Here is a 21,789-nt window from a genome sequence, read left to right as displayed (position 1 = left end):
TGAAAGTGTGATAACTGATTAGCAAATGGGAGTTACGGATAAGGGGTATGAACCAGAACCCCCAGGACGGGAACAGGAACCTCTGCCCTGGAAACCAGGACAGAGGAGCTGCTTGTGGAAGGGGTGGATGAGTCACCCAGGTGTGCATCTCCTCAGAGCCGGCTCCCAGCATAACCACACCCCTCCCCACCTCCACACCAGTCTGAGGGTCTCGTTTGCATGAAGTGCATGGAAGCACCTGGAAATGCCAAGTTCTGATAAGTGAAGTGTGGGGAAGAAGACCTTGATGGTTTCAGCTCAAGAGAGCCAAGCCCCAGTTGGTCCCCGTCTGGGTACAGATGTCCAATCACCTTGGGTCCAGCCTGGACCCCACTTCCCTCTGCCTGTCCTAGTGCTCAAACTGAAGGTAGCCAAGCTGGCCCAGGGACAGCATGACTCCATTCTCCTCCATGGCCCTGGGTGGAAAGGCAGGCCATGTCGTGGGCACATCTTGGCTTGTTAACCCAAAATACTGGGACAATGTGGCCCAAGGCCTTCTCTGACACCCCTGCCCTAGGCCTCAGGAACATCACAGGCAGGACTGGAGACCACTGCAGGCCGCACACAACTGCCCCCGGCTCCAAACCCTCTCCCCTCAGGGGCCGATCTTACCTGCACAGAAGCTTCTCCCTCCTCCTGGTCTCCATTTGGCCTTTCCACGGGACTGTTCAATGCAGGCCTGATGCCATCTGAGCGCTGCAAGAGAAATAGCACCACAAACAGTATAGAGCTGCTCAGGGTTTAAGGAACAGAGCTGGGGAAAACGTGGGGGTAGAGAGGGAGCTCTGTCCCCAGCGCTGCCTGGGTTTTGACAAAGTGTGTGGCAGCAAAGAAATGAAGCTGCTACTAAGATCAAAGTGAGGAGAGGGGAGCCTGAGGCCCGAGCTTGGGTTATCACCTGGCTCCAATTGAGGTTCTCCTCAATAACAGCGACCGCACAACACAAACAAATCAACAGCAGGTAATGCTGACTGAGCATTTGCGGAAACCCAACATGTCTGCCTCATTTAGCTTAACACCCTGTGAAGTGGGTACTGTTGCTCTTCTTTTAGCCAGTCTGAGACCTTGGCCAATGCCACGGAGGCTCTGGAGCCCTGCCCATGTCCCCGAAAGGTCCCGCCAGCTGGCCAGTTTCTGTGCTGCTCCTGAGAACTCACTCTGGCTCCACGAGGTCACTATGCATGCCACCTCCTCAAGCGGCCCTCAGCCAACAGCTGATGGGAAGTGGTATCTAAACACCCCCACTCACCGCCCCTCCAGAGGTCCCCAATGGGATCAAGCTCTTGTCCTCCATGACAGTAAGCTGTTCTCACAAGCACTTACTGGCCACCTTCCCTCCCCTATCTCCCAGCCCCGCCTACTGCTGTGTGTCCTGGAACCTTCCCAAACGACCCAATGGCACTTGACCTTGTCCTAGGGTCTGCTGCTGGATAATCCAAAGTCAACAACCAGGTCAAATGGGGAAGGATAGATAAGCTATATCCCACATCAGCCCATGTGACTCCAAACTCCAGGCTCTCTTGAAAGAGTCTCAAGTTTTAGGATTTTATAACAGATTTCCATACATCCTCATACATGAAGTTGAATAATTTCTTGTTAAATGACTCCCTGGTCATGTACAGATGATCCCTTGGGCCTGCCAGAAAGCTTACTTCAAAATGTTAATACTTGGGTCAAACTCACTATGTCATATATCTAAAACTAATATAGCATTGTTTGTCAACTACCCTTCCATACTAAAATTTAAAATAAAATGTTACTACTTCTTGTACTCAAAGAGGTTATATAATCGGCCAGGAAATCTGACCTTTTTTAAAACAGGAGTACAAGCATCACACAGCTATTACACACCTAATGGAAAACTGTACCAATGTGAAAAACCAACCAGGGACAGAGGGCATTACCTCCTGAGAGCTGGGGGTCAGCAAACAATAGCCTGCAGGCCAAATTCACCTTCTGCCTATTTTGTAAGTAAATGTTCCCTAGAACACAGGCAGGCACATGCACTCACATATTGTCCACGGCTGCTTCGGCGTTACCGTGGCAGAGCTGAGACATTACAACAGAGGCTGCGTGGCTCACAAAGCCTAAAATATTTCTATCTGCCCTTTAGGGAAGGTTGCCAATCCTTGTCCAAGAAGCACCAATGCTAGGACCTCCCAGACTGGCTGGGCAGGCACGTCTGCCTGCCTATCTGTACAGAACAGTGTCGCCAGTACGTTTATCTTTATCTTAATCTAAACCCCTTGGATGGGTCAGTCCTCAGATAAAATTCAGAAAGTTAGCAAATTCATAGAAACCCTTCATCAAATCATGAATGATATTCAATTAAGGAAGTAAGAAGTTAATCTACAGGATTCAATCTTTGTTAAGACAAAATCCATTTTTCACATATCAAACCCCAACTTACCTGTGTGGGAAAAGGTACTTGAATCCGTCCTTCTAAAATGTTGTCTGTTGTTATTTCTACGGAGCGTGTCAGCTGGAGGTCCTGCAGCACGAGATGGTAGGGAACCTGGGGAAACATCTCTTGAATCTGATGAGCCTGTAGGAATACAGGAGGCGGTGGCAACGTTCATTCTCCACATTCCTGCTCAGCGCCATCGTGTATGGCAAGCTCTGGATGGATGCTGAGCCTGACACCAGCCTTGAGAACACAGGCAAGGGGCCCCTCTAGTCTGTGATCCCCATCAAACCTCACTCCTTCTGGAGTTTCTCCAGGATGCCAAACAGGTAACTTGGGATAGCATCAATTTCAAAATAAAAAAGGGCATGGAAATACAGCTGGATCCCAAAACAGGCTCGACTAGAACATTCCAGTTTTAAAAAGTGCTCATTTTAAAGCTCGGTGTAACTCAGGTCAAAACAAAACAAAACAAAAAGCATTCTTAAAGAATCGTCAAAAAGGAACAAACTTCTGATACAAACCCACATGAACGAATTTCAAATGCATTAGGTTAAGTTAAACAGCCTGGCTCAAAAGGCTATGTACTACAGAATTCCATTTATACAACATTCTAGAATAGGCGAAATTAAAGGGACAGAAGATTGGTGGTAGGTAGCTGCCAGAGGCTGGGGCTGGGGAGGAAGTGATTACAAAGGGATATGGTGTCATTTGGGGGAGGGGAGATGGAACTGTTCCAGATCTTAAGTATGGTGATTGCCACACAATTGTATGAGTTTGACAAAATGCACAGTTGGATACAATGAAGGGTGAATCTACCATATGTAAATTACACCACAATCAGAAAAAAAAAAAGATTAAAAAGAACGTAAACACTAGAGCTGTAGGTTTCAAACTGCACTCTAGAAACGTCTAAGAGTCCAGTAGAGCTGTGAGCGGCAGCCGGTGTGTAGGCTCAGCACACCACCACCCACACTCACATTAAAGAGGCTCAGATTTTTTCATGTATGTATATTCGTTTTACAATGCTTATATTCATGGAAAAGCCCCAGGGGTCAAAATAAGAAAAGAGCAGGAAAAAGGTGATTGCTTTAGAAGCACAAGGAAGTTGGCTACTGGGGTGCCAGCTCCTCAGGAGCACAGCATCACAGCTATGGGAGGCGGGGGAGGCATCCGACATCAGAGCCTTGAGAGCAGAGATCAGGGTAAAACAGGCACAAAGCTTTGCTTAGCGTCTGGGGTCAGAGGGAAAGACAAGCAGAGTCCAGCAGCAGGACCCACGGCCCCCACACGCCTAGGACCCCTCATGGTTTATATGAATGAGAGCCCATTATTTTTTTCTCCAGGGCAAGTATCAAAGTTAAGTGGAACGGAGTCCACAAAAATCTCAATAATCAGATAACACTCCTCTCTACTCTTAAACAGCTTCCCCCTCATTTCCCAAATAAAAACATGCTCAAGATTCATTTGACTAGACCAAAGCTTTCCTCCAGAAAATCCAGTGAATTCAATATTGGATCTTTATAAAAAAAAATGTATGGGTCCAGTACATTTGTTATGCTAAAAATAGGCTTTTCCAACCCGTCATGGAGCTGGAAGAAGCAGAGCCTGAGAATTCTAAACACTTCCACTTATTCCTAGAGGGTACGTGCCCAGGATTCTGATTTTTTTAGGGAACAGGTGAGATAATCTATGTGCAGAGCTTCCACAGCTGCCAGACCCTGCAGTACACACGCAGAGCCTGCCAGGAGCTGGCGGGTGGCCACATTAGGCTGCCACACTGCAGACCATCTATGCCCATTATAGTCACTCACATACTCTGCTGAGTGGCTGAGCACTTCCTCCAGGAAGCAAGAGCCAGCAGGAACCAGGCCTTCCTTTTTTTTTTTTTTAATCAAAGGAAGGAAATTCTGACCCCTGCTATGATTTTTTTTTAAACCAATTCTAAGTGTACAGTAGTGCGCACCATAGGCATATTACTGTGCAACAAATCTCTAGAAATGTCCCATCTTGCAAAACTGAAACACTGAACAGCACCTCCCCAGGGCCCTCTCCCTGAGCCACTGGCAATCACCATTCTTAGAGTGACTGAGTTAGGCACCTCATTTAAGTGGAATCATGCAGTGTTTGTCTTCTTGCGACTGTCTTATTTCGTTATTATAATGTCCTCTAGGTTCATCCATGTTATAGCACACGGTAAGATTTCCTTCTTTTCTAAAGACTAGTATTTCACACTTTCAGAATCCATTCACCTCTGATGGACATTCAGGTGGTTCCCACCTCTTGGTTATGATGAGCCAGGCCTTCTATTTACACCACATCTCAGTGACCTGCTGGAGCTACCTCCATTCCTCCTGCTAACCAAGGCAAACATCTCTCCCACTCCAGCTCCCGACCCCACCATCCAGCTCAAGGACTTTGCTCTTCAATTTTTACTTTCCTGTTTGTGCTCTACTTCTGAGATCCCTCTCAAAGTGATCACTCCCATTCACACCCTAAACATGCTTTTGATTCTATCTTTAAAAAAGTCCCAGGCGTACTCCAAAGAAATGAAAGCAGAGTCTCAGAGACATTCATACTCCCATGCCTATCACAGCATTATTCACAAGAGCCAAAAGGCAGAAGCAACCCAGGGGTCCATCAGTGGAGGATGGATAAGCAAAATGTGATCTACATGGACAATGGAATCTTGGTGAAAAGGAAGGAAATTCTGACCTCTGCTACGACACAGAGGAACCATGGTAAGGGACATAAGCCAGCCAAAATGACAACCCTAGGGGCCTGGGTGTATGGAGGAGAGTGGGGGCATGACTTCACTGGATCCTTCTCCACAGCTTCTGAAACTTGTGTATAAATGGCCTGTTAAAAAAATCTTAAAAACCAAAACTCCCCTGATACCATAACCCTCTGGAGCTACCACCTCTATCCTTCCGCCCCCTTTACAACACAGTCTGTTTCTCCAGCTCCCACTCATTTCCAATCTACTGCGAGTAGCCAATCCCACAGGCCACAGAAACCACTCGTTCCTCTGCAGCTAACCAACCACCTCCTTTCTGCTGAATCCAACGTGTCCTCCTCCGACCTTACTTTCTAAGAATTCTGAGTCCTCTCCTCCTGGTGAGCTACATCTTCTCCTGGAAAGAGACTGGGTCCCCGCCTCCAGTAGCACCTACAGACCCAGAATTCCCAAGGGTCCGTGTCTCCAGCTAGATCTGCTCAGCGAGGTGCAGATGTTGACGTGGCAAGCCCACTTGGAGGGCTCACGCCCAGTGGGAGGGGCTGCTGACGCCCAGTCTGCAGTCCTGCTTCTACCCCGTCTTGCCCCCAAATTTGCTGGGTGGCTTCACTGCAACCTACCACGTCAGCTTCCGTTCTCTGCCTCCCTCACCCATCATCCTTCCACCAAAAGCAAAGTGTCGTCCAGTCCTGCCAGCTCATTGCTCAGCAAGTGCTTTCAAGCTGCCCCTTCTTCTCACTTTCACTACCAATGTCCTGGTCCCCCCACCATGGTTCTCACCCGCACTACTGCAGCCTCCTAACTGGGATCACTGCCTCCACCTCTGCTCCTCCACTATCCAGTCTCCCAGAAGCAAATCATTCTGTTAAATGTCCTGTCCATCCCTTGGGGGAGGAAAAAGGCCTTGAACAACCTTCCAATACTTCTACAATAAAATCTAAACTGGAGGGGCATCTGGGTGGCTCAGTCAGTGTAACGTCTGCCTTCAGCTCAGGTCATGATCTTGGGGTCCCAGGATGGAGCCCCATGTCAGACTCCACGTCAGCAGAAAGCCTGCTTTTCCCTCTCCCTCTGCCACTCCTCTCTGGTCGTGTTCTCTCTCTCAAATAAATACATAAAATCTACACTGGGCTGTGGCCTACTAATAACTCTGCATGACCTGGCCCTGCAAGCTCAGTTTATATTACAATTTTGGTCCCTGACTTGCTAGGTCCAACCACAGTGACCTCTCTGCTTCCAGCACCTTCTTGCCTCATGGCCTCTGCACCTACAATTTCCACTGCCTCTGTTTCCCCCAATTGCCTCCTTCTCGGCCTTCATGTCTCAGCTGAAGTATCACCCCCTAAGAGAGAACTCCTTGGATGCCTCCCCTCAAATAGCCCTTACCACCCCCACCACTGCCACATCGCCAGCCTTATTCCCTTCAGAGCACTCACTGCATCAGCAATGAGCTCACTTATTTGTGCTTATGATCAGTCTCCCAGCCAGAATCCATGCCTCCTGGGAGTAGGGCCCACATTCACCTTGTTTATATAGCAGGTGCCATGCGACTGTTTACACTGCACAGTGCCTGTCGCAGAAATGGGTTTTCAGGACAGGTTTGTTTGATAAATATGTTAAGATAAAGGAATGAATGAACAAATGAACCAGCGATGCTCTGAAGTACTAACCAGGCTTACCCCAGTCAGCCAGAGGCTACCTAAGCAGGACTAAGGTAGTTATTAGCATTTTAAGACTCCTGCTTTTAGTATCATAGTGAACACTAAATTGCAATGATAATGACACGAAGCCTCTAACTCTATAGAACAAAAATACACACCAGATGACAAAGCTTTAAAAGAATACAAACACTATTTGAAGAATATCCTTGCGCCAAAAGCACGCATGCCTCCATATCTCAAGGTATACAGGTGTACTCCCACAGATGTGTGTGTGCTTCCTTATTTGGGGGAGGAGTGGGGACAGATGTCAGGAAAACACATTGGGCAGGCCTAATACAACTTTTAATAAAAGGCCCATCATGCTCTCTAGTCACTAAGCCTCCAAATACTTTTGGCTAAAATCAAGTAGAGTCCCAAGATAGGCCTAGATCCCAACAGAGTGAACACAGCAGTGCTCAGAAAAGGATAAATTATCTGCCACACAACTAAAGCAAAAAAAGCTGGCTTCCAGAGCAGTTTCAAATTTTATAACACAGGAATTTAAGTGGTCCCAGGGATGAAAACGCCCCTGAAAATCCCACTCTTCTGCCAGAGTGGAGCATACATGCTGCACAGCGTCCTCCTCTCTTAGCCATCTTGAAGCAGTTGGTGGTCCTTACCATTGCATTCAGCTGGGAGTTGCTGGCCTGCGTAATGCCTAGAATGTTGGTGGTGTGCATCACTTCTACTGAAAAACTCGGCAACCAACTGGCAATCCGGGACCCTGAAACAAACAAGAACCCAGCACAGATTAGAGATCCCTTTTCCTGTGTTGTCTACCCTACAGTAGGCCACTCTGGGGCACCAGCTGGTTCCACTGAGGGCTTACCGTAGGCCAGGCCTTTTGTACCAAGGCTTTCACATAGATTAGTTCATTTAATCACGTCTAGAAACTCACATGGTACCATCTGTTTTTAACCCCATTTTATTCTTCTCAGAGATGGCTCAGTTCCCTTGCTGTTTTGTTCCCATGGCACTCAGATGTTAGATAACTTGCCAGAGGTCATACAGGTATGGTGGTCAGGATCTGAAGCCAGACAGTAAGGTTCACTTCACCACCAGGCTCTCCTGGTGTCTTGTAGCCCTGGATCCACCCATCAGTCCACTCTCAGTCTGGCAGATAAGGAATGTTCGCAAGGTTCTATAGCTGCTGCAACAGAGGCATTTGTGCTCCTCTTTCACACGACACAATAATTACTCATGTGGACACATCCCTTTCCCAATTATGTTCAAGAAGTATTTTCTATTTAATCATCTGATTTGAAGACCCTGATTTTCTCATTTGATTCGAAATTCTTTTCAAATAGTCCCATGACACAGGCTTGTGGCCTAAAGGTGCCATGAAGTCTACTGCTTCTCTCATTTCCCTAAAAAAAGGGGATCCTAAGATAAAACACCAGAGGCTCCTGGGTGGCTCAATAGGTTGGGCATCTGACTCTTGGTTTCAGCTCAGGTCATGATCTTAAGGTCATGAGATGGAGCCCTGTGTCGGCTCTGTGCTCAGCAGGGAGTCTACTTAGGATTCTCTCCCTCTCCCTGCCCCCTCCCTCTCAAATAAAAAATAAAATCTTTAAAACAACAACAACAAAATATTACCAAGTACTGGATGTGAAACAACTTATTAGCAAGCCACATATTTAAGGGTTATTTTTCTCTCCTTTGCGAAGAGGTACTGAGGCATGGAACATAAAAACAAGCTAAATGGCTGTCTCAAGGTCTTGCTCAACAAAATGTGCCCATTAAAAAATGAGATACTTATTTCATGTACTTACCAGGGAGAAACAGTTGACTTTTCTAGTTCAAGTTTTTAGTAATAATTCATAAAGTAACAGATTACACAGCTGGGCCCCATGTGTGAGATCTGCCAGCATATTTCAAAGTCATACCTGATAGAGACCTGAGCTGACAGTCCACAAAGTGGCTGCCTCTAAGGCCTCCAGCAGCCCCATCCCCTGGTCTCAGAGACTGGGTCCTACTACCCTTGATTCTCCTTGTAGGGGTCTCACCAACATGCCACTACTCCCACCATACTTTACCCTTGGAAACTCAAACCCCAGATTTGAATAGCACACCCCCTAACAAAATTCCAGGGATACCTGTTTTACACTAACAAATAGGAACTCAAAGAATTTAGTGGTATCAAAGTTGATGAGAATCTACAACAGCTTATTGCAATGTGAATTAAGGAAAGACAGTCAATCAGCTCCTAACATGAGGTCCATGGCTTTAGAATTTTAAGTGCAGTTTTTACTACAACCCCTTTCAACACTGGTGAGAGGTAAAACATTCATATTTTATGGACAAGGAAAAGGTTCCAGCTCAGATTCTGCTTCTGGTACTCATTAGAAAGGCTGCTCCAGGGGATCCCTGGGTGGCGCAGCGGTTTGGCGCCTGCCTTTGGCCCAGGGCGCGATCCTGGAGACCCGGGATCGAATCCCACATCAGGCTCCCGGTGCATGGAGCCTGCTTCTCCCTCCGCCTGTGTCTCTGCCTCTCTTTCTCTCTCTGTGACTATCATAAATAAAAAAAATAAAATAAAATAAAGATTTAAAAAGAAAGGCTGCTCCATGATACTGCATTATATGCTTATGCACTACACTGATGCAATAAATTATTAGCAACGGTTAACTATTAAACTGATTAAGTGTGCTCCCTCAGAGGTATGGCTAAGTCAATATACAGACCTCCTCCTCCTCCCTCCCCGACCCCCATATTCACAGAGAATCCAGCAAATGCCTGGCACAGAATAACTCCCTGGGGCTACCCATACCTACTGAACACTTTCAATTAAGATTAAAATATTTCTATTAAACTGGCCTACACCAATTTATACCTGGCCTACACAGGGCAATTTATAATTAAAACAGCATCCTGTCAGGGGAGAAAGCCCCTCGGGTATGGCTTTAAAACTTGAAACTAACCATCAAAGTGGAAGAAATGATTGTGTTGGTTTAGGCGAGGTCGGCCTTCAGTGGCTGCTACAGGCACCAAATTCTCATCCAAGTTGTCTCCTTGCTGGTCCTCCCGGACCCGGTTATTGTCAGCAATATTAAGAGACATTCTGCATGTTGGGCAGGAGGTGTCTTGTTCTAGCCAGGAACGAAGGCAGGAGCTACCAAAAAGTCCAAAATAAGATATCCTTAGCATATTTTGTGAGAATTCACCAGAAGCACTCTGAATATAGCAAATGTGTTTCAATTTTAGCTTTTATTTGCCAATAGTGAGATTTAAATATTGAGAAATGTTTGCTGACATTCCTTTTTCACTGATACACTTCTAATGTGTTCTGCTGTGAATGTTAATTTGTCAACATACGTGGTCACCTAGTGAGCTCCTTCCTGGTTATGACCCTTCTGCAGTAAGACTCCATCACATGACCCACCATCTTCCTTTCCAACTCCATTTGACTACTTCAAAATCCATGTGGCTGAATCACCCAATACCCTGGTCTCTCGTGAATTTGATTCTTCTACTCCAGCAATCTGTTCTCTCATTCTACTTTGGTTACCCACTAACATGGTCATAATGTTGGCTTTCTCTTCAAACTCTTGATGTCAAAGATCTCACTCTAACTGAAGCTCCTCTCTCCTTCCAGCACACCCCTTATTTGTTGAAAGCACTGGTGCAGGATGATACCACCTTCTCAAGCATCACAACTCCTCATGTCCTCACTCCCATCTTTACATCACTTACTTACAACTGCTTCCTTATGCCCACCACCTTAGCTTCTCCAACCCTCTACTATTTGTACTCTGCTTTCCCAACCAGGCTGGAAGCCTCTTTTGCCCTCTCTCTCAGGAAATGACAATGGCCTAATTTATGTCAGACACAGTAACTACTTATGCTGTCCATCAACGGGACATGAACTAACAAAACCAGGAAGGTTGGATGAAATGATCTCTGAAGTTCCTTCCTATATTATAATAATATATTACCTTTCTTCTAAGATCTCAAGGAGCCTTCCCATCCCATAACATGTTATCTTTCCTTTAAGAGTACAAGGAGGGACTGAATAAAAAAAGGGCTCACTTCCTCTATGTCATTTTTAGTATCTGAGGACATGGGCACATATAATGTTACAAAGGAGATCCTCACCCCAATGATCAATGATGATCCCCAGAACCTCTGGGCAATGTATCAGTACTTACATGTCAAAATTGTCCCTGGCAGATTATAAGGGAAAGGAGGAAACTGAGTAGGGAAAGATTAGAGAGGAAGACAAACCATGAGAGACTCCTAACTCTGGGAAACAAACAAAGGGTTGCGGAAGGGGAGGTGGGTGGGGGTAAGGGAGTAACTCGGTGACGGGCACTAAGGAGGTCACTTGATAGGATGAGCACTGGGTGTTATATTCTATGTTGGCAAATTGAGTTTAAATAAAACAACAACAACAACAACAACAAAAAAAACCCAAACTGTCCCCAACACCACGACGGAGCTACTTCTTACTATCTTTGAGCCAGAAAAGTTTATGATAATAATGTGACAAAATAATGAGTGTGTACAGCTAATTCTATCATATTTGAAATATACATCACCTATATATATATAAAGTACTTGTTTGTGATCATTCATATCAAATAAATGATTGTATCTTTTAAAAGTTTACTTCCCTTCCTCATAATAATTAATTAATTAAAGTCTGCTTCCCTAACACCCTTAAATCATACCACCAGTAAAATTAGCCTAGTGTGGGACTACAAAAGTATGTTAAGATCCTGGGCACCCTCCAATAATGCTACACTGTGACATACTTTTCATAAGCATCCCTAATTTTATTTCGTAATCTGCAAAAACCTCCCACATATATAATAGCCTGAAAATCCCAAGGTGAGGACAACCAGATACAGGTGCCTTAAAAATAAAATGCTAGAGTTCCCCACCTAAAGAAACCAAATTTCAGAGAAGATAAGTATTTTTCTCTATGACTATTCTAATACTTTATTCAAAGAGTATTTCTCTCTCTTTTAAGTATGATACTTCAATGTAATGAAATATTCATCGGACTCTGTAATCTTACAAAGACATCTATCAAAACAAATTACCTAGCTATACAATCTGCTGGAATTTACACATTTAGTTTTATCACAAATTAAAATGCATTTGCCCTTGATTATTGTAGTATAAACCCTGACAGTCAGCTTTTCTTTTTGTAGTGCAAGTGCTTTTTTTAGGCTTTGTTGAGGTACTCACCTCCAAGAAGACTATCTCAAATACATGACTAGGTAGAGAGCCAGCAACACCCCCTCCCCCCAATTTATTTTAGAGTTCTTGGTTGATTTTGGTTAGCTGACCAAGTAAAGTAGGTTATATTTTCTCTTCCTGTGCTTTAAACTCCTATTCTTGTGTTTTAAGCATTTTTTTAAAGATTTATTTATTTTAGAGGGAGTGTGTGAGGGGGGGGAGGGGGCAGAAGGAGAGGAGAGAAGCAGACTCTCTGCTGAGGGTGGAGCCCCAACAGAGGGCTTGATCCCACAATCCTGAGATCACAACCTGAGCCAAAATCAGGAGTTAGACACTTAACTGACTGAGCCACCCAGGTGCCCATCTATTTTTATATGTTTCAAATTGACCAATGAAGAGTGAATCCAGGACACCCTGGGTTTCTACCCTCCACCCTAATAAAAGGAGAACCCTAGGCCCATGCTTTCATCCCATCCACAACCTCACTGTGGCTCCAGGTGTGCCATGTGCTTTCCAAGACCTTTGAGTATAAACCCTTTGTCCCCAAAGTTTCCTGATGGTCACTGCTAAGGGTGTCTTGCAGTCATAATAAGAACCACAGGAGCCAGTGCAGCCCTAAAACTGATTATCAGTAAGTTGAGACCAGCACAAAACAACTATTATCCCACAATCTTATTCCCATCCTATTAATAACCAAAGCTACAATGTAAGGCAAACCAAGAGGTCCTATTAATGTTTGCTCACTCAACCCAAAGCAGGTGAGTATTTTAAAAATTAAGCACTTGAGCAATTAGGAAATACTCTGAGACAAATGAAAACAAAATCACAACATAGTAAAATTTATGAGATGTAGCAAAAGCAATGTTCAGAGGCAAATTTTGTAACTACTAATGCAAGAAAAGAAAAAAATTTCAGGGACATCTGGGTGGCTCAGTGGTTGAGCATCTGCCTTCAGCTCAGGTTGTGATCCCAGGGTCCTGGGATGGAGCCTGGCATCGGGCTCCCCACCGGGAGTCTGCTTCTCCCTCTACCTATGTCTCTGCCTCTCTCTCTCCATGTCTCTCATGAATAAATAAAATCTTTAAAAAATAAATTTCAAATCAACAGCCTAGAAAAAGAACAACAAAACCCGAAGCCAGAAGGAAGGAAATAATAAAGATCAGAGCAGGGCAGACCAGGTGTCTCAGTGGTTTAGCGCCGCCTTCAGCCCAGGGCCTGATCCTGGAGACCCGGGATGGAGTCCCGCTTGGGCTCCCTGTGTGGAGCCTGCTTCTCCCTCTGCCTGTGTCTCTGCCTCTCTCTCTCTCTGTGTGTCTCTCTCTGTGTCTCCATGAATGAGTAAATAAAATCTAAAAAAAAAAAAAAAAGAGTTGCATGCTCTGGCTTTGATGGGCATGGTACTCATTTACACACATAAATTTAAAAAAAAAGATCAGAGCAGAGGTAACTGAAACAGAGAAGAGAAAAACAACAGAGTAACCAAGTAACCAATGAAACCAAAAGCCAGTTCTTAAAAAAAAAGTCAGTTTTTAGCTAGACTAAGAAAAAAATAGATATGAAAACTAAAATCATGGGCAGCCCGGGTGGTTCAGCAGTTTAGGGCTGTGTTCAGTCCAGGGCGTGATCCTGGGGACCCGGAATCAAGTCCCACACTGGGCTTTCTGCATGGAGCCTGCTTCTCCCTCTGCCTGTGTCTCTGCCTCTCTCTGTGTCTCTCATGAGTAAATAAATAAAAAAATCTTAAAAAAAAATTAAAATCAGAAATAAAAGTATGGAAAAAATGAAAGACAGTATGAACATCACTACCAACCTTACAGAAATGATAAGGATTACAACAGAATGCTAGAAATAACTGCAATCCAACAAATTAGAGAATATAGCAAAAAGTGGCACATGTCTACCAATACTGAAATTACCTAAATTGACTCAAGAAGAAAGAAGTTTTATATAAGAGACTGACTCAGTCAAAAAATCTCCCAGAAAGGAAAAGCCCAGAACCAGTGAACTCCACCCAAATATGTCAAGAAAAATGAACACCAATCCAACTCAAGCTCTTCCAAAACATAGGAGAGAAAACTTCCTAACACATACTCTAGGCCAGCATTACCCTGATACCAATTCCAGACACAGAGGCCACAAGAAAAGATAACTGCTGGCCAGTATCTCTAATGAATACAGATGCAAAAATCCCCAACAAAATACCAGTGAACCAAATCCAACAGCACATTAAAAATATGACATACACTGCAAACAAAAGGGATTTACTTATCCTAGAACTGCAAGTGTGGTTGAACATAAGAAAATGAATCAATGTAACACATCACATTAGAACAAAGGGGGAAAAAACATATGATAATCCCAATAGAGGCAGAAAAATCATTTTACAAAATTGAACACTCTTGTGATAAAAATACTCAGCAAACTAGGAATAGAAGGGAATGTCCTAAAAGGACATTCATGAAAAACCCATCAGTAATATCATACTCAATTGTAAAAGACTGAAAGCTTTTCCTCTAAGCTCAGGAACAAAACAAAGATGCTTGTGTTCACTGCTGCTATACAATATTATACAGCAAGACCTAACCAGAGCAATTAGGCAAGAAAAAGAAATAAAAACTTCCAAAATGTAAAAATGAAGCAAAACCAACTCTATTTGTTGATATGATCCTTTATAGAAAATCCCAAACATACACACAAAAAAGCTACTATATAGCTAATTATCAAATTCAGGAAAGTTGCACAGTACAAGAGCAACATATAAAAATCATTTCTATACACCAGAAACAATCCAAACAGGAAATAAAGAAAATAATTCCATTTACAATAATACCCAAAAGAATAAAATACCTAGAAATAAATTTAACCAAGGAGATGAAAATCTTGATACTAAAAACCACAAAAGATTGCTGAAAGAAATTAAAGAGGACCTAAATAACAGGAAAGACATCCCACGTTCAAGGCTTGGAATACATGATACTCTTATAATAGTAATATCCTCCAAAACGATCTACAGATTCAATGCAATCCCTGCTAAATTCCAATGGCCTTTTTTGCAGAAATGGGAAAGTGGATCCATTTGGGAGGGACCCCACAGACAAAACAATATTGAAAAAGAGAAAGTTGGAAGACTCACCATTTCCCAGTTTCAAAGTTTACTATAAACATACAGTAATCAAAACAGCAAAGTACTGGAATAAAGACAGGCATATAGACCCCTGGAATTGAATAGAGTCCAGAAATAAACCCAACATCTATAGCCAACAGATTTCAACAGGGTCCTAAGACTATTCAACAGGGAAAGAGTAGATTCTTCAACAAATGATGTTGAGACAACTGGACAATCACATGCAAAAGAATAGTCACACCTCTCCCTCACTTCGTGTAAAACTATTAATTCGAAATTGACCAATGACCTAAAATATAAGAGCTAAAACAATAAAACTAGAAGAAAACACAAGTAAATCTTCATGACCTCAGATTCAGCAATGGATTCTTAGATTTGACACTAAAAGCATCAGTAAACAAAGAAAAATAGGTACAGGACTTCACAGTAATGAAAACTGTGTGCATCAAAGGAAATTGTTAAGAAATAAAAAGAACAGCTACAGAATGAGAAAAGATATTTGCAAATCATAACATCTGATCAAAGTTAAGTATCTAGAATACATAAAGAACTCTTACAACTTATTAGCAAAAAGACAAACAACCCAATTTAAAAATAGGCCAAAGACTTGAACAGACATTTTCCAAAGAAGATATACAAATGGCCAGCAAGCACAATGTTCAGCATCAAGGGTCACTAAGGAAATGTAAGTCAAAATCCCAATAAGATACCACTTCCCACTAGCACAGCTATAGGAAAATAGAAAAAAATGATAAATGTAAAGTATAAAGTGTGAAGAAATTAGAACCTTCATACATTGTTGGTGGGATGTAAAATGGTGTAGCTGATGGAAAAGTCTGGTAGTTCCTCAAGCAGTTAAACATAGAATTATATATGACCCAGAAATTCCACTCCTAGGTATATACCCCAAAAGTACCTATTTTTAGGAACAAAACAAGAGCAGATACTTGTTCACAAATTTGATCATAGCATTATTTGCAATAGCCAAATGGTAGAAATAACCCAAATGTCCATCAACAGATGAATGGGTAGTTTATTATAAACTCATTTAAATTCAGCCATAAAAAAGGAATGAAGTGCTGATATTTGCTACAAGTTGGATCTGAAAACAATCTGCTGAGTGAAAGAAGCCAGCCACAAGAGGTAGGATTCCTTTTATATGAACAGTCCAGGAGAGGCAAATTCAGAGACAGAAGCAGATTAATGGTTGTCTGGTGATAGGGGAGGGAGAAATGGGGACAGATTACTTTCATTAGCATGGGGTGTTATTCTGTGATGATGAGAAAGTTTTGAAACTAGAAAGAAGTGGCAACTACACAACACTGAATACACTAAACGCCACTGAATTATACGCTTCAAGATGGTTAATTGCATGTTATGTGAATTTTGCCTTCACCAAAAAAGGAAATCATAAACTTAATCTAATCATGTGCTTTAGGTTTCTTCTGGACTAAAGATCACTCTTAGAGTTAGTCTTCCCAACCGTCTGCAAGCTCCTCTGGAGAAATTAGTGTGGATTCTCTGGTCTTCCAACCTCAACTAACAGCAGCCCTATACATGCAGTTATCCAGCCGCAAAACCAGGAGAATCCCTGGTCCCTCTTCCAGATCTCATTCTCACAGCCAATCCAGCACCACATACCTCCTATTCCTCTGATCTATCCACTTCTCCCCAACCCTCTTCCACCACCGTAACCCAAGCTACTCTCAACACACACCTGCATCATCGCAGCCCCTACTAACTAGTTTTCCTGATCTTCTCAAGCTGTAAACCTAATACCCCAATCCCTCCTAAAACCCTTCAATAACTTCTCACCTTTTCCACTGGCCCTCAAGCCTCTGCAGGGTCCAGCTCCTGCCGGCTTCTCCTGCCTCAGCAAACGCCACTCCCCTCTTATGCTCTAAGTCCTGGTCATACCAGTTCTAGTCCAGTCCCTTCCACACACCCCATTCCCTCCTGCTAGAGGATCACTCTCCTTTTGCTGACTCAACTCCTACTCACCACCCAGAGTCACTTCCTCCAGGCTTGAGTCAGATTCCTCTGTTACAAGTTCTCAAGAACCACATTTTTTTCCTCTGGAGCACTTAGCTCAGTTATACTTAACACATTCAGAAATGTGCCTGGCTAATTTATGTTCATCTCTTCCATTAAGCCACAAGCTGCATGAAAGCAAACACCATATCTTTGGTTTTGTTTTATCCCCAGACCCCAACAGAACACCTAGCACATAAAAAATTCTATCAATATATATGTTCTCCATAAATGGACCCTCAACTCTATGGTCAACTAATCTTTGACAAAGCTGGCAAGAATACCCAATAGAAAAAAGGCAGTCTCTTCAACAAATGGTGTTGGGAAAACTGGACAGCCACATGCAGATGAATGAAAATGGAGCACTTTCTGACACCATCCACAAAAATACATTCAAAATAGATGAAAGACCTAAACATGAGACAAAATCATCAAAATCCTAGAGAACACAGGAAGCAATCTCTCTGACCTTAGCCATAGCAACTTCTTACTAGACATGTCACCAGAGGCAAGGGAAACAGAAGCAAAAATGAACTATTGGGACTTCACCAAGATAAAAAGCTTCTGCACAGCAAAAGAAACAATCAACAAAGCTCAAAGGCAACCTTTAGCATGGGAGAAGATATTTGTAAACGACATATCTGATAAAGGGTTAGTATCCAAAATCTATAAAGAACTTATCAAACTTAATACCCAAAAAAAGAAATTACCCAGTTATGAAATGGGCAGAAGACATGAAAAACACTTTTCCAAAGAAGACATCCATATGGCTAACAGGCACATGAAAAAATGCTCAACATCACTCATCATCAGGGAAATGCAAATCAAAATCACGATAAGGTATTACCTCCTACCTGTCAGAATGGCTAAAATTAACAATACAAGAAACAACAGGTATTGGCAAGGATGCAGAAAGAGGGGAACCCTCTGGCACTGTTGGTGGGAAAACAAACTGGTGCAGCCACTCTGGAGAACAGTTTGGAGGTTCCTCAAAAAGTTAAAAACAGAACTACTGTACAATCCAGCAATTGCATTACTACCCAAAGAAAACAAAAATACAGATTTGAAGGAGTACATGCACCCCAATGTTTATAGCAGCATTTGCAATAATAGCCAAACTATGGAGAGAGCCCAAGTGTCCATCAACTGATGAAGAGATTTAAAAAATGTGGTATACATATACAATGTATATACAATGGAATACAATGGAATATACAATGGAATATAACTCAGCCATTAAAAAACTGAAATCTTGCCATCTGCAACAATGTGGATGGAGTTATTAAGTGAAATAAGTGAGAGAAGGAGAAATACCATTATGATCTTACTCATATGTGCAATTTAAGATAGAAAACATGATAATATGGGAGGGAGAAAAGACAAAAGAGAGGTAAACAAACCATAAGAGACTCTCAATGATAGAGAAGAAACTGAGGGTTGATGGACGGAAGTGGGAGGCGATGGGCTAGATGAGTGATGAGCATTAAGGAGAGCACCTATTGTGATGAGCACTGGGTGTTGTATGTAAGTCATATATCATTGAATTCTACTCCTGAAACCAATATTGCACTGTATATTAACTAAAATTTAAGTTAAAAAAATGTTTAAATTTTAAAACAGTAAAATTAAAATAAATAAAATATATGTGTTTAGTTACTGATACTCAAGCTCCAAAGTCTAATATTAAAAAAGAAGAAAAATGATTTGGGAATACAAAATGAAAACAGGGAAATTAAAGATGTAAAGATAAAAACTTTCTCAATGTGCAAAAATGATCACAGATGCAAAAGACCAAAGATACTTCAAAAATACCTCAACATCAAAAATATCCAATGCAGGGGCGCCTGGGTGGCTCAGTCAGTTAAGCGTCTGCCTTCAGCTCAGGTATTGATCCTGAGGTCCTGGCATCAAACCCCACATCGAACCCCGCATCAGGTCCCCTGCTCAGTGGGGAGTCTGCTCTCCCCTCTCCCCCTGCCCCTCCCCTCACTCATGTTCTCTCTCTCAAATTAAAAAAAAATCTTAAAAAAAACAAACAAACAGGATTTTCTGAAAATAGTATTTGATTACCCTTGATAACATAGTCAGGTTTTCTGGACTGTTCAGTGGTCCTGGTCCAGTCCCTAACTGAGCCCACCTCCCTGGCATGTTGTTTTCCTGTTGCTTTTGTGCATGTGCAAAATGGAAAAATACCGTCTCTTGTCCCAGTGAGCACATAAACTTTTTGAAAGCAAGGATCCCCCCTGCTTTCTTTTAAATTTTACAGGCATATTCACTCTACTTCAGGATTTAAATTCCTAAGAGATATGAAGACAGTTAGCAGACCCAGAAATTAAGATGGCAGGCCGTGAGTGGGGAAGAGTCCTGCTGTATAGAGAAGAGGCTGAGGGATGAAGGAGGACAGCCCAAAGCTTCCCTCAGCACCACTGTCAGCTCCACGGCCAGTTTGAGGTAATGTCCCCAGTCCCCTGCTAGAATGGACCTGGAGCCTGGGCACAGAAAGCATCCCCCTGCCCTGGACAGAACACCCGTCCCTACTTGTGGAAAAGATGTCCGCAGGGCAGCTTCCTCGCGGCCTGCATGGAGTCCCAGCAGATGGCACAGTCATCATTGTTGACGGCCAGCTCCTCTGGAGTTGCAACCGCAAACCTGTAGAAGACACACATACCCAGCAGATAGTATGTCAATTCCACACATGTATACGGAGTGCTGCTTTATAAACTGCACTCCTGGAGAGCAGTTAACAAAGGAATCTGGTTCAGTGCAACATTCCCAACCATCAAAAACATTACATCTGCTTTCTCTTCAGAGCCCATCAAAGAGCAAGAAACTTACACAAAGAAACTAACTCTGTCTTAACAACAGCTCCTGTTAGTTCCTTCAACATCACATGCTAGCTAAAAATGACTTGAGGGAACATTTCTGGGCAAACCAGAGTTAAGACCCCCTCTCTCCAACCTGGCCCAAGAGCCAAACTATTCCCCTGGACACTAAAAGGTCACCCATTCATCTCATACCTTCAGGCTTGGTTTACCCTGTTTGGCAACTGAGGCAAGTGAGTCCCTCCTCTAGTGAGGTTAAGAGTGTGTATGTGTATAAACATGCATGTGTAAAGAATAAGTGAGACCTACTTCATAAAATAGAAGACAGAAGCCCAAAGAGGCTTCTGTTTAATGATGATAATAAAAATAAAGGTGTCATAAGAACCACTTAATATTTTAGTGAGCAGCTACTACATACCCATACTGTTCAAAGTATGTTACCTGCAGTATCCCACTGACTCCTCCCAACAGCTCCAGGAAGAAGGCTCTGCTATCATCTCGAGAGTGGAAACAACTAAGGCACAGAGATTTAATTAAAGTGCCCCCAAATAACACAGCAACTGAGGATTCACACCCAAAACCCAGAACCTCCACTTAGTCTCTTCATCGTTCTGTTAATAGTCTACAAAAGTGGTTCTTACCCTCTTACACTGTTGGTGGGAATGTGAACTGGTGCAGCCACTCTGGAAAACTGTGTGGAGGTTCCTCAAAGAGTTAAAAATAGACCTGCCCTACGACCCAGCAATTGCACTGCTGGGGATTTACCCCAAAGATTCAGATGCAATGAAACGTCGGAACACCTGCACCCCGATGTTTCTATCAGCAATGGCCACAATAGCCAAACTGTGGAAGGAGCCTCGGTGTCCATCGAAACATGAATGGATAAAGAAGATGTGGTTTATGTATACAATGGAATATTACTCAGCAATTAGAAACGACAAATACCCACCATTTGCTTCAACGTGGATGGAACTGGAGGGTATTATGCTGAGTGAAATAAGTCAATCGGAGAAGGACAAACAGTGTATGTTCTCATTCATTTGGGGAATATGAATAATAGTGAAAGGGAATATAAAGGAAGGGAAAAGAAATGTTGGGAAATATCAGGAAGGGAGACAGACAATAAAGACTCCTAACTCGGGGAAACGAACTAGGGGTGGTGGAAGGGGAGGAGGGCGGGTGTTGGAGGGGAATGGGTGACGGGCACTGAGGTGGACACTTGACGGGATGAGCACTGGGTGTTTTTCTGTATGTTGGTAAATTGAACACCAATAAAAATTAATTAAAAAAAAAAAAAAAGTGGTTCTTATATGACCTGGGATCTATTATTATGAAAGATCTAGAATGAGGCCAGTTGGGCAACATCAGCTTCTGCTCCCTCACCTGGCTTCCATGTTCCCGACCACACGCAAGTAGTTCTTGTGCCGGCGGATTCGACGCTGCACTTCATGGAAGAGATAACGCAGCTGCATGAAGATGACCAAGCTGGCCATGGATAACCAGATGTTGCCAAATAACTTTACAGGAAGGACAGAGAACAAAACACACAATAAAAATGAATGTGAACTTGCTAGTGACAGTGCCACAGAAGCTATTATTGTGGTAAAAGTGAACTGAAACAATCTTTTCAGCAAGCAAATGCACATATTTATCTCACCACCATAAACAATTTATGTGCAATTTGGCCTAGTCATTCCATCACCAGCTATCTTTTCCCAAGAACTAATCAGAAAATTAGGGATCCCTGA

The 21,789-nt window shown here is 43.0% G+C and overlaps 1 protein-coding gene across 1 annotated transcript in view; it reads right to left on the bottom strand.

Annotated features, from left to right (window-relative positions):
- Positions 1–21,789, bottom strand: part of AMFR (autocrine motility factor receptor) — a 44,729-nt gene that overhangs the window by 4,412 nt on the left and 18,528 nt on the right. Inside the window, exons 7-12 of the mRNA XM_072750199.1 lie at positions 21,425–21,558; positions 19,758–19,868; positions 9,802–9,992; positions 7,501–7,604; positions 2,450–2,584; positions 652–735 (exon numbers count right to left, since the gene is read on the bottom strand). Coding sequence (XP_072606300.1) covers positions 652–735; positions 2,450–2,584; positions 7,501–7,604; positions 9,802–9,992; positions 19,758–19,868; positions 21,425–21,558 — 759 coding nt within the window. The remainder of the gene's footprint in view (positions 1–651; positions 736–2,449; positions 2,585–7,500; positions 7,605–9,801; positions 9,993–19,757; positions 19,869–21,424; positions 21,559–21,789) is intronic.

The sequence above is a fragment of the Vulpes vulpes genome, chromosome 2 (assembly GCF_048418805.1).
Source record: "Vulpes vulpes isolate BD-2025 chromosome 2, VulVul3, whole genome shotgun sequence".
NCBI classification, from domain to species: domain Eukaryota; kingdom Metazoa; phylum Chordata; class Mammalia; order Carnivora; family Canidae; genus Vulpes; species Vulpes vulpes.
The sequence above is the reverse complement of the archived record's forward strand: the minus strand, read 5'-3'. Positions and strand labels throughout refer to the sequence as shown.